General features: G+C 31.9%; 1 protein-coding gene across 1 annotated transcript in view; it reads right to left on the bottom strand.

Moving 5' to 3' along the window:
• The window catches only part of LOC132756182 (uncharacterized), a 36,870-nt gene that overhangs the window by 4,929 nt on the left and 17,709 nt on the right, over positions 1-14,232 (bottom strand). Inside the window, exons 15-23 of the mRNA XM_060747188.1 lie at positions 13,750-13,946; positions 7,993-8,506; positions 7,629-7,724; positions 4,395-4,630; positions 3,733-3,922; positions 2,821-2,882; positions 1,538-1,970; positions 1,250-1,351; positions 547-676 (exon numbers count right to left, since the gene is read on the bottom strand). Coding sequence (XP_060603171.1) covers positions 547-676; positions 1,250-1,351; positions 1,538-1,970; positions 2,821-2,882; positions 3,733-3,922; positions 4,395-4,630; positions 7,629-7,724; positions 7,993-8,506; positions 13,750-13,946 — 1,960 coding nt within the window. The remainder of the gene's footprint in view (positions 1-546; positions 677-1,249; positions 1,352-1,537; positions 1,971-2,820; positions 2,883-3,732; positions 3,923-4,394; positions 4,631-7,628; positions 7,725-7,992; positions 8,507-13,749; positions 13,947-14,232) is intronic.

Below are 14,232 nucleotides of genomic sequence, written 5' to 3'. Positions count from 1 at the left end.
ATCGAAGGTCCAGTCCGACACCTCAAATTGAAACTACTGAGATCAAATTTCTCAGCAGAAATCAATTCAAAGGTCACTCTATGAAAAGTATAAAAGGACCGAATATTTTGATTATTTTATGTATGGTACAAATATTAAAGTCGCTACTCAATATAACGTTGTTTTATTACAGGAAAACATTCAAGTCATCACTCAGTATGACATTGATTGTCTTATGTACGGGACAAATATTTAAGTCGCCACTCAATATAACATTGTTTTTTTTTTACAGGAAAGCATTGAAGTCGCCACTCAGTATAACATTGATTGTTTTATGTACAGGACAAATATTAAAGACGCCTCTTAATATAAGATTGTTTGTTTTAGTATAGGAAAACATTAAAGTCGCCACTCAGTAAAACATTGATTGTTCTGTGTACGGGACAAATATTTAAGTCGCCACTCAATTTAACAGTGTTTGTTTTAATACAAGAAAACATTCAAGTCGCCACTCAGTTTAATATTGATTGTTTTATATTAAAGCCACTCAGTATAACGTTGACCTACTTTTCATTTGCCTTTTCTGCAAGCTTTGGTTCTGTTTTGCAAGATAGCGGCACTATGATAAAGAACTTCTCAATGCAGTCACACATGACACCTTTACTTTTCATCAGTTTCACTATTCTGTCACGTAAACCTTTATCAAACAACACAAGACATCTTACAATTATAAAATAAGTAATCAATACACATCTGGTCAGACATAATTTTGCGTTTGTATAAAAAAATGTATATTTTATACGTCCATTTCGCATGTGTTATTGCGCCTTGACATGGTTTTAATTCAGATTTTAAGCATGTTGGGAATGTATGTGATATCAAAAACTTGTGTTTATTTTATCTTAATAGTTTTTTAATCAACATATAAACCACATTCATGCGTTTTAATTTGATTTTTTAATATATATCACTTTTCCAGATATTTGATAAAATATGCTTAGCAATATTAATGTTACAAATTTGTTATGCTATGATTTCAGTTTATATAGACCAAAATTTGAGAATAAGTAGTTATATACACATGCTGTTAGTCAGAGCGAGTGATCATAAATCAGTTAAATATTGTGTATATTGATAATGCTGATTTACTCAAAAATACTTTAATCTGTTAAAAAGTGTTACCGCAATTTGTAAAACAAAAATTTAAAAAATATTTTTCATTTTAATATCATTTATAAATGTTTTAAGAATTGCTGTCTCAAGAATATACCTGGTTCCATTGTGATTGACAAGTAATTAATATAACATGCCCACGCTAGACCTGTTGCAACATCTCCACATGGTATTCTGTCTTGCATTCTGACAGGCTGTCCTATGTTTCAGATAAAAAACATGAGTCGTAAAGAGCAGGTAACGAAGAATACAACACATTACACTCAGTAAATACAATCTAACAGCGCTACTATTTGCTTAAGCATCAATTCGAAAAATCAATATGTAATAAATATATGTAAAATATGAAGAATATAAATTATCATCAACAAACAAAAACGTTTACCTTTCACAATTTGTAGTATGGCTTCTAGGTAATTATGGTCGTTCACACTGATCATTGTGACCCATTTGATCATTGCCGGGATTTCGCAAGGTTCAACTCCAACTAAGACAGGTAGAACGCTAACTGAATCATCTGTTATACTGTTGTCTAAACACGCTGCACATTTGAAAGCAGTAAGATTGGTCGAGTTCAATGTTGTTTTCGATATCACCAAAATGTACCACTTCGCTGGCATTATTCTCAGCTCTGATTCATTTCCTCCCTCATAATCCTTTACAACTTTAAGGTTGTTTTTAACTAATTCTTCTTCAATTTTATCTGCGTGAAGCAGATCATTACTGCAATCAGGGTGGCACAGTATTGTGACATCGTTTTCAGGTTGATTTGCATGAGGCGAAAGAAGTCTGTGTGGAGTGCGCTGCTGTTTTGAGTCCTATAATGTTGATAACAAAATTATAAATGTAAAGGATGTCCTTATGACAGCCATGTTTTCAGTGTGTTGATTTATAAAACTTTATATGATTACTCCCTATACTTAACGACCAGATGCACATACCTATGGTAGTACACTGAAAATCCATCCAGAACATCTTTAATGTAAAATGTTATCAAGGAAATAACTTAATTAAAAATTTGATGACATTCACGCATCTGATAGTTATTGTTTTAAGTATTTTGACGTTTAGACAAGTCGAACTGTCGCAAGAAGGCCCATCTAAAAATTATAGCAATAAATCCACTCAAATAGTGTCACACGTGATTGATATTGTTATGATTTTTATCGCGCTTGTAAGTCTTGTTCAAAAGTACAAATCTGTCAATCATAGTTACATTTTTAGAAATTTTGTTTCACTAATTTCGTACGTTAATATTTATAGTATTCTATACCATTATCATATATTGTATTAGTAAGAGACAGTACCAATAAGTTCTCGCTCTACCAATATGAAGCTCTTCCTTTTTTATAAGTGAAATAATGATATTGCTTTTATTTAAATGCTTTTTATGTAATACGCGCTTTAATTATAAAAAATAACCTTTTTCTTAGATTTTAATATAGTATTATATTATAATCATTAATGTCACCTAAATGTTTTAAAGTTGTAGATTTAAGCCCGTCTTGGGCCAGCTTTACACTCTCTCATTTGGAGCTAGAACGGTTTAGTTCCAGCGGACTCAATGGTAGTACCAGTAAGCTTTTTTTACTATCATCATCACAATCCAGCATATAAATAAAAACAAGATATTTTTGCAATACACTATTATCATAATTTAGTACTTACCGTCATACTCAAGTTTCGCTTAATGGCGTCGTATAATACACATTGCATAGTTTCGTCTGTAGCTGAAGAGCATAAAATTATACCAGGTTAACTTTACACACCTATTTAATATATTAAATGTACAAATATATATCTGAAAGATGATCTGTCTTAAGTTGAACAAACGACTCATCATTAATAGTCATACTTATTATGCTAATATTACGTAATTTGATAACATTTAGTTTAAAAGGTCGGCAGTCAATATATGTTGGAGCCAGAAGAATTATGCCTTACATTTTAAACGAGTTTACTTAGATTTGTGTCACTCTGAAAATTATATTACTATGCTCACTTTTCTAAAAATTATTTTCTTAAAGGGCCCACACTTAGGAATTTGGTTATGTCTGGATTGAAAATATTTTTCAAGATTTTTATTCTATTTAATGTGTTTCACATCATTTGCTCATTTCTTTCTTGCAATTATCAATAATATTGTGCAAATTACCAAATTGAAAAACGTTTAAGTCCAAAGACCAAGAACTGAACTAAATATAGCTTTCAATTTCTTTTTGACTATAATCCTTTATTACCATATGGGTTTTAGTTATAGGTATCCCCATTGATCAATGCAATATTTTCAAATTTTATATTTTTCTGACTTTTGGCCTAAGTGGAGTTTCGTTACTTTATATGTGCAATATTGTTAAGCATTGCAGCGACGTCACGTATGGAATGTACTTTCTAAATCGGTTTAATAGCTAATAGTCATATTCATATTTATTTACTAATATCATGTTCATGGAAATATAATTAATGGTAAGAAATTGTCTTAATTAATTAACACATTCAATTCAAAGAATACAAAAAGTATTTCACAGTTTTTAAACACGTTTTGGTCTGTACAAATTTTTTTTAATTCAAAAAGTTTACCATTGTACGGAAGAAGTTCTACAGCATCATCCTTGCAGAACTTGTTCTTTGTATGATGAATGACCTCGTTCATGGTATGGTAGAAACGGGCCACCTGTGACTGTACATCAACTGTAGCCATTTTCTCCTTTGACATTGTGTGAATAGCATTCAACACGTTTGGACAATCAGCGAAAAAATAGTAAGGGTCCTGTAATAATAGATAATAACTCCAATGCCAATTTTTAAATTGAATGTTACATGTAGTTAAACGGTATATGGACAGCAAATACAATGAATATTTCAGTATGATATTATCAAAACATTCAGATTTAACTGATACACAATTTTTTTTATTTTCTTTTAAAGTTCTGTTTATTCATCTATAGACAATATATTCAATTCTATAGAAAGAGGTTTTGTGATAAAAACATTGGCAAATTTTAAATGAAATAAACACCATGGTTTTAAGTCAGTACAAAAGTCCACATATTTTTCTTTGTAGTGCTCATCATCATCATCATCATCATCATCATCATCATCATTATCATCATCATCATTATTATTATTATTATTATTATTATTATTATTATTATTATTATTATCATTATTATTATTATTATTATTATAACCAACTACAATAGGTTTAATGATAATAGAATATAATACGTAAAGAATTTTACCTCATCACCTTTCTTTATTCTATAAATGATAATACTGTATTCTCGCGGCTTTCCTGCATGGTGCCTTGTAAACATTAGCTTTGTTTCTTCTTCTATTGTGATATCATTTTTGCTGTCACGACCTTTGAAACTGCTAACAACCTCACACGTACTTGGAATGAGTAAATAATAATGTACCGATACTCTCCCTGGGTTGTTTTTATACACGTCGTTGTTTATAAGATGTTCTTGAAGCTCTAAGAAAAAATACACTCTACAGTAGTGAGTTTATTCGTATGGACAAATACAAAATCAAAACACAACACACATAATAAAAATGTCCTACATGATAATAATTCAAAATTACAAAAAGAACAACTAATTGATTATGGCTGTATATGATGTACAGTTCTTGATTATTTCTACTAATAATAATACGACGAATAAATAACATGGATACGGATAAAAGTGCCTCAAAATGATTTATTTCAACCCCTCAAAATTATCCCTCTTGACCGAAATGCACTTTTGTAATCTCAAACAAATCCATTGCTTAAAAGCCACACAGTAGTCTGCCTTTGGTATCTATCAGGCAATGATGCACAGTGCTTCCAAGTGCACTCCTGCTAACATATCTCCGAAAGATATTTTTGAGTCGTTGGAAAAGGGAAAAAGTCGCATGAACTTAAATCAGGAGAGTACGGAGGATGGGTTAAAACATTAATTTTGTGTTTGCTCAGAAAGTCTACTCCCACCCGCTTTTATGGACTGGAGCATTGTCATGAAGCAGACAAATGCTCTTCAAACCACACTTGGGTGTTTCTTTTTATAGAATTTGCTTATTTTGTTCAACAGTGTAGAAATTCCCACTAATAGATATCCCTTCCTTTGAAGGTATTTGTACCGCTGGACCAGAAAAATTAAAGAAAATTTTGTGCGCTATACTGTAGTTTGGCTATGACCGGACATTTCTGTTTTTCACCTCTCCATTGCCTATTGTCTGACCTTCTCTGTGGCTAAAACATATAGACCTAAGTCTTATCTCTTGGTAGTAAATTAGAAATCAGCCTGTCATCACAGTTTTTGAACTTTTTGAGAAGCTTTCTTTAACAATCGACTCTGTTTTTTCTGGTTCGTGGTCAGTAAATGTGGGACCAAATGAGCGCATACCTGTTTCATTCCCAAATTTTGGGTCAGAATAGTATGAGCGTTCCCTTCTAAGATCCATACCTTACTGAACCCCTCTTCTACAAGTGCCTTAACAGGAGACACATTATTTCTGGTAACAGATGTGATTGGGTGACCTTTTCTACCTACATCTTTAATTCTGGATATACCAGCTTTAATTTTTTACCCATCTGCAAACTGTCATATATGATACCGTGGAAGACCAATAAATATCATTCAGTTCATTATACATTTGTTTTGGTGGTATATAACATAACATAACATAATCTTTATTTGGCATAAAATAGCATGAGCATACATATAGCCAATATACTTTCAATTACATATGAAAAGGGATAAACGTGTTACAAACATTGTACAATATTTAACAATTTACAGAAGAATTGTACAAAACAACAATTATTACTGAACAGAATAGAACAATAAATAACCTCTTAAAAGCTATATATTTTCAGTTTATTTTTTTCTATATTTTGTAATTCTCTTTTTTGAAATGCAAAGTATAAATATTTTGATAAATTGATAATTTCTTTAGGATTTCTACTTGTCATCAGTAATTCGTATTTTTTAATAGTAGGCCACCTACAAAAATATGGTTTTAGATATTGTTTCCTTAAGTTATAATAATTTGGACATATAAGGAGGAAATGCAACTTATTTTCAATTACATTCATGGTACATTTTTGGCATTTTCTTTCTTCCCTAGGCGTTCCTTGATGTCTACCTGCTTCAATGGTAAGATTATGTGCTGACAGTCTAAATTTTGTTAAAGCTATTCTGAATTTATTCGTATTTATAACACTTAGATATAAGTCTTGATTAAAATCATGTTTGAAAATACAATAGGAAGATAATCTACTTGAATTATTTATTTTTCTATACCAGTCTTGTTTATATATGTCCAAAATTCTGTTTTTTATAGAAATGAAATTATTTTGATTAGCAGTATGAGTTAACCATAAATTAGACATCCCGATCTCCTGAAGAATAGATTTGATATGGTAGGCCCAATTTTTCCCTCTATATGAATTTTCGTTGTCAGCGTCAATTTTAAGTATGTTGTACATTTGTTTAAGTAAACAATTTTCTTCGAGATTTATAATCTTTAGCCAATATTTAACAAGTATAATTTTTCTTTGAATTCTCATTGGATGTCGGCCAAGCTCTCCGTATTTGTTGACTTCCTAACATTAAGTACTTTTCGTAAAAATTTACAATGAACTAATTCAATATCCTTTGCTTCGTCATATCCAAATACTTCCGCCCCATAATTAAGAATAGAACTAACAAGACTGTCGAAAAGTTTGCATTTATCCACGACTTTTAATTCTAACTGATTGAATAAATAAATAAATTATGGAGAGCGTAAAGGGAATGTTGCGCAAGAGTTTTTTTTGGTGCGATTCCAATGACCGTTCTTGAATAGAGTCACTCCTAAATATTTGAATTGTGCTACAATTTCTAATGATTCGTTATTTAGTTTGAAATCGTAAGAAGAATGTCTTCCTTGTTCAAAAATCATTATTTTTGTCTATTTTGTATTGATTTTCATATATAAAGCATCACGACCTTTTATATAGGCACGAATTTCTATTTTACCACCTTGGTTATTCATTGGTGAGCGAAAAATTGCACAGTGTATATTACTAGCTTACATTTACAAATGGATATGTTTGTCATTTTTGAAGAAATTTGCAAGCGGATATTGTGCCTTTGTAGCTATTAAATCGGACTACATACCTGAATAAACATCCGATTTAAGTATGGAAACACATAAGAAACATTACTTTTTGAAGCACCCACGTAGTTATAATAATAGTTTGCATAACTATATACCTATATATTAAAGTATGTTTTGTTTATTTAATATTTATCTTACTTTCATTGTGTATGAAGCTACTTGCTTATAGACATTTTCTCAGTCTGTTCTTGGAACCATCCAGTACTTAGCTTTCATTGTGTATGAAGCTACTTGCTTATAGACATATTCTCAGTCCGTTCTTGGAACCATCCAGTACTTAGCAACGAGTGTAAAATGTTTGATCAAAGTATTGTAATAAATTTTACCTGGCAAAACATATCTGTAATAGCCATTAAAATGTGAGAAAACCAATCCGTGTGCAAGGCTCCCAACAGGCAGAATGTCTGGAACAGGTATTTCCTCTGGAAGATCAAATATTTTGTTACATGATTTATATACATTAGACTGAACTTCTATACGTTATTTGTAATCAAAAATAAGTAAAAAATATTTTATGCATGTATTTGCAATAGGTTTTTTATGCAATGGTATTAATTAAAACGCGATGCAATTAAAATGAGAAAGAATTATTCTTTGTCTATTGCTAAAGTGACAAAAAACATGATAAAACACATTTTCACATAAAAAATTGATATGAAAAGTAAATTTGTATCCATGTAATGTACTGACCATTTATGTAAGATGCAAGACGCTCCTCCCATCCATCTTTGTTGAAATCTAATTTTCTACATGGAACTGATTGCAAGAAATCCCTTTTCAAAAATTGTATTTCATTTTCATCTACCCCGTGCAGTAATAGCCGTAGACAAAAGATGTTTTTCTTCTTACATTTGTCCAGAGCAAGAATAGTTTGCAGTAGCTGACATGTACTCTTTATTGAATCTTTACTAAGAATCACCAAAGTCTTTTCCGAGTTTTCAATCCATTTAACAATATTTTCTGTCACTGGTTCTCCAATAGGGAAAGCTTGGTGGTCTTCAACATCAAAAACGCAAGAAACCGACCTTTTTGTTAATGCATGTGCAACAAATTGGGCGGTTTTAATTTCCGCTGTTTCCCCGGTGTTGTAAACAATAAATATTTTAGTCTGGTTGTCAACTGATCCTGTTCTTTTATCTTTTTCATAACTATTCTTAACGTCTTCTCTTCTGTCAGACATTTCTAAATCGTATGACTTCAGCACCTGTAAAAATAATGTACCATTATCAAGGAATATTTTTATTGCATCATTTTGTTACTTGCAATCACCCTAAACAAAATAAACGAAAGCCTTACTGGTTTAATTATGAATATAATGTAGCAAAAAACAGTTTTATGGTGCAAACAGGAGTTTACTATAGCCGGTTTAGATTTGTTTTATCTAAAAAGTAGCATAAATAATAGTAAAAATTAAAGACATATGAAATATCAGTGTTAAAACAGAGTGATACATATGAGAACAACATCTCGCCAGGTCTGTAAATTAGTTTTGATCTTCTTGTAAACATTAAGTTAATCTTAATGATGTAAGATCTGTTTGAAAGCACATCCTATACGTCTGTGAAACAGTACCGTCCATGAAAGGCTCAATCAATCCTTCAACATTTTCTATTTCATTTGAATAATACGGAAATGATGTAGTGCGATCATGAGGTGTAAAGCAACTGATTTGTGTTCGATTTTATCAAATGTTTTTAAAAAATTCAATTCATTTGATTCACAAAGACTTTGCCATTTGTTTTGTCATTCTCAGTAACATTTCTCGAAATGCTTGAAGTTTTTTTGTCTGGGCGAATTTTTAAAAAAAGGTTATACAATAGACGAAAATATACCTTTTTGCCTTGACAGAAACTTCAGACGTATCAAAAGGTTCGGCGAAATAAACGTTTGTATAATCTTTGTTAATAAGATAAACTGATTTGTGTTAAAAACGTCTAATTAAATCGAATCAAAATCATTTGACTTACACACCATGATGTCACGTATTGGAGGCCCTTTAACATTTCTATAGCATGTTGATTTTTATTAGTTTAAACATAGTTTATTTCAAACAATGATACAAGTACATGTTGTTAATACATTTACAATAATTAGATACACGAATGAAAAAGGATTAGAGCCGAAAGCTATAAAGCTTATAAAGGTCTTCTCCTACATATTTGCACAATGCAGTTAAATTATGACAGTGTTTGCAATATTGTTTGAAACAATGAAGTTAATTTTTAACATATTTGAAACGAAAAAAATCGAAGATTTTAGCTATTGTTCAAAAGATCCTTTTTTAAAGAATATAAATAATTGAAAAGAATAAGAAAGAAGGTAAAGAAGATTCATTCGGATAGGTCAAGTTGGCATATTATTTGCTCATGAAAATCGGTTACTTTCACGTATATATACATGAACTGCTTGAACAATTTTAGAATTAATGTCATGGCTAAGATTCTGGTCTCCGTTTAGTAAGGTATGAAGTGTTATAGTACAAATATTAGAAACAGCATCAAATAGTCTGAGTCTGATATCATTATAGAAGTGACACTCAAAGAAGAAGTGGTGGTTACTTTCCAGGAGACCACATTGACAATTTGGTGAGGGGACATATTTTTTCTGAATAAGTGATGGTTTAAAGAGCTACATTCTGTTCGGAGCCGTGTATGCATGACTTGCCATTTTCTTTCACCTATATAATAGTATTTGGGGCATTTTTTTATATTACCTTTAAGTTGCGTTTTAAAAGAGGACAAAGATATTGAGTTTTGTACCTCTGTTGATAGTAAGTTCCAATCTCTCAAAGTAGATGGCAGAAATGCATTATGGTAAAGAGAAGTTCTTGTACGTATTGTTTGCATGTCAGAAGCATTTCGTAAATTGTACATAGACGTTTCTCCAACTGATGGTGGAACTAAGGACGATAAATAATCTGGTGTGAGACCGTTTTTCATTTTGTAAAACAAAATAAGTTTGTGATTCTGTCTACGGCTTTCGAGCGATTCCCAAAGAACTTCTCTTTGAAGTTCCTGAAGAGATACAAGTTTAGTGGCCCCTGAGACTATATTGATTTTTATTGATTCTGATTATATCGACAAAAAATATCTGCAGAAAATGTAAGAAAAACAATATCCATTTTGAATCTTTTAAATAAAAAGTTCGGATTATGATAATCATCTTAGTGTTGCCAGTGATATGTCGCATCTCCATGTGTGTGTTCATTGTTCATTGTTCAGTTACATGTATATGTTTTGTTTAATTGTGTTACACTGTAACCCCGATTCCTGGCCGTCACAATATTTAAACAAAAGCTGTCACGTTTTTATTACGAAATGTTTGTCATGTTAATAAGTAACTGTCCTTTAACCTTTTCCCTCATGAGCATATTGTGAAAAATGACCGTTACAAGTTCAAACTGCTATGACACTATGAAAAATGCTTCAATTCTAATGAAACTTGGCACAAATATTGACTAGACCATAGCCTCTGTAACAGCATGCTCAGTCGTAAATATCCTGTTACCATGGAAAAAGGAGGACGTCTCAAAATTGTGAGAAAAAACAACACTATTTTGCATTGCTTTTTTCCGTCAAAACTGAGTTCAAAGTGCTGCAACTTCTCAATGAATTGAGATAGAGTAAAAGGTTTTTCAGCGTTGGTTACTAGTTACCCCAAGATCGATCTGAGGCCATTTTTAGTCTGTCACATTTCCAAAATTTTCTTGGCGATGAACATGATGAAGGGACTGCCGCAGCCTTCACCCCCCCTCCCCCGAAACAGAAGGGGCATATCCAATTCTGGCAACCCCTTGATGTACAATTTTGATTGGGGACCGCGCCGAAATAGTTTCTCAAACGAAGAACTGTGTTTGGGGCATAAATAGGACATTTTTTCACTGTGTGAGACCTCAAGGGGTAAGATAGTTATGAGGTAAGAGGTTAATAACAATATTTACCAGTTTTATTCATTCATTCCTCTATCATTGTACTCCTAAATGTGCCAAATTAGATCATATGCATGTATGTACAAAAGTTACGATCGGACATCTTAGTGTTGGCCACAATAAGTCTCTTCCAAGAGTAATCTTATTTCCCTCTTTCGGTTTCAGTCTCGGGTATATATATGCCTAACATAAAATATAAATTGAATATTTCATATATTTTGTTTAATACGTCATCAATTATATATACAAACTGTGAATATCCTTATCAGTGATTAGACCTTATAAATTCTTAACACTAAATATATAATTAATATAAAAAGAATATAGCTTATTATTAGTAGCATACATATATATCGAAAAGCTGATAAAGATAAAATATTGAATCTAACTAGTTTCGGTTTCGACGATAAAATACATGATATATATCTATACCCTGCCAAAGTCCAACTATTCTTATAATCTATATATTAAACTTTATTTAAAACAACAACACTTCTTTTAACAGCCCCATACACTCTAAAAACTTGCAGCTAGATTTTTAGTTTTATCAAAATAGAAAACTAATCTAAATTAAGCCCCAAAATATATATATGGTATTCCTTACAGTGTACTCGTCATTAATTAAGGTCATACTAAATATGTCTCCATGGAATTTTATTGAAAACAAATCGAAAGAGGAAGTTACAAAGTTATACCTTTAGTTTATTATCTATATAGATAGAGTGTTACTGTATAATATTTGATCTACAATATCACTCCTGAATTATTTATTTATAGAAAAAGAGCCTCATGTATATCGATTTTGTAAAAAACACCACAGGACAACACTGTACAGTTACACGAATTAAACATATTTGTTCATATTCCAATATAATAACACGAGTTAGATGAAGACAAACCGTCCTATGAAGGACAAAATGTACAGGTGATATCTTGTCACTATCTTCGATAGCCATAATCATATCATATATCATATCATAAATAACTCACGTATTTTTTATAATAACTTTCAAGCAGTACTGCTAAATACCACGTGGTTCTTTAGAGAATGTGACGAGACTATTCTTAGAAAAAATTGTCACGTTCTTTTTTCTGTCACGTTTATGTTCCTATTACTGTCACTTGTTTTTTATCTGATAACTGTCATGCTGTTCTTCATAACGCGTAGTTTTTGCCATGTACATTTCTCTGATAAAATCTTATTAAAACTGTACTATTATCTGAATGGCCGATGGTCAGTTATAACCATAACACTGTTAATATATATAAGTTTTATTCTAAGTACTAGAGCATATATAATAATAATATGTTAACATGTTAAAGCATTATCAGAGAGACAACTACACTGATTTAAACCCACGTGACTAAAGAGAGTATCTCATATTACACAACACCCCCTTACTATAGCTTGTAAGTTCATTCATTTATTACCTCAAATATTTCATTAACTGTGAGAAAATATTTATCATTTATGTTTTTAAACACACATTAAACATTAAATCCTGTCAACATGTAATCATTTGTTAAATCAGGAATAATATATCTGGGGGTTTACTCAGCCTGTCATATCTAGTAATTGTATCATAGTTTGGGTACCTATCTGTTGAAAATGTGTCACAGTTAAATCGCATACATATATACATGCACAATGCGTTAACATTAGTTACCCGCACTCCTGAGCATGTCCATTGATTGGCTAATTTTTGCTGGGGTTCACTTATTGTGACGGAAGAGAAAGGAAAGCGACAGAAATATCATATTCAGATGCTCGTTCATTGGTTACTTTTTCCCGGGGTTTCATATTGTGACAACAGGGAACGTGTTTTATGTTTGACTATGATACAAAAGAGAAAAAAACATCAAAACACTCGGCAATTTGATTAATACTCGGGGGCTACGCCCCCTCGTACAAATCAGATGTTTCGATGCTCTTTCAATTACCTACAAGGTTTATACAGTTCGGCAATTGCACACTATTCTGTATAAGGCCACCCATTATAAGTATATTCAATTAATTTGCTGCACACTTAGATTTTTGTTTTGATTTAATTTCCTCCAGCCTTTTTTCTGTAGCTGGGAGACTGGTGACAACTGAGTCAACATACAATTCGGTTTCATTACAATTTTGATAGTCAGTAAATGTTAAGGTGTCACATTCAGCATGCGACACGTAATCAGGAATATACATCAATTTTCCAGACACAAAGCTTAATAAGTATGAGAATCTCAGCAGTCTCATTCTAAATCTTTGTACCCTTACCGGTAGATCACTCAAGTTCTTTTGTTCTAAAAGACTAACAAGACTTTTATGGTCAGTTTTGATATGGAAATGTTTTCTAATCAAAAGGTCACTATGTCGTTCAGTCCCAGTAACTACGCCTAGTGCTTCTTTTTCAAAATAGAGTAAAACAGAATCCCTAAAGATAGCCAAACACGACAATATTGAAAATGTTGCAGGCTCGGTTTGATTGAGCCTGTTCATGGACGGTACTGGAAAGTGCAAGAACACTGTATCTAACCTCTGTGGGTGTATATGCCCATGACGCAAATGATACTGGCTTAAAGTCACCATTGTCTTGTTTTTGAAGGACTACACTTCCGGTAGCATATTTTGAAGAATCTGTCATGAGAACAGTTTCCCTATTTGGATCATAATGAGCTAACATTGGAGTACTGGTCAAAGTAAGCTTGATTTTATCAAAAGCTTCTTGTTGGTCTGAACCCCAGTAAAATTGATTTTCGTACTCAGCAGATCTCTGATAGGTTTCAAGTCTGCTGCCAAAGATGGAGAAAATTTCCCAAATTGATTGACCATTCCATCAAACTACGTATCCCATGTATGTCTTTTGGAGGCCATAAATTTCTTACGGCATTTACCTTGTCCGGGTCTACTGAGATTACATGTTGTCCTTCTAAGTATCCAACAAATTTGACCTGTTTTTTGCTTGATGACACACTTATTTTCATTCAGTGTTACACTGGTCTAGTTTGTCCAAAACTGA

The sequence above is a fragment of the Ruditapes philippinarum genome, unplaced genomic scaffold, assembly GCF_026571515.1.
Source record: "Ruditapes philippinarum isolate M1 unplaced genomic scaffold, ASM2657151v2 ctg2162_1_1_1_1, whole genome shotgun sequence".
NCBI lineage: Eukaryota > Metazoa > Mollusca > Bivalvia > Venerida > Veneridae > Ruditapes > Ruditapes philippinarum.
This window is presented reverse-complemented; position numbering and strand designations above follow the sequence as displayed.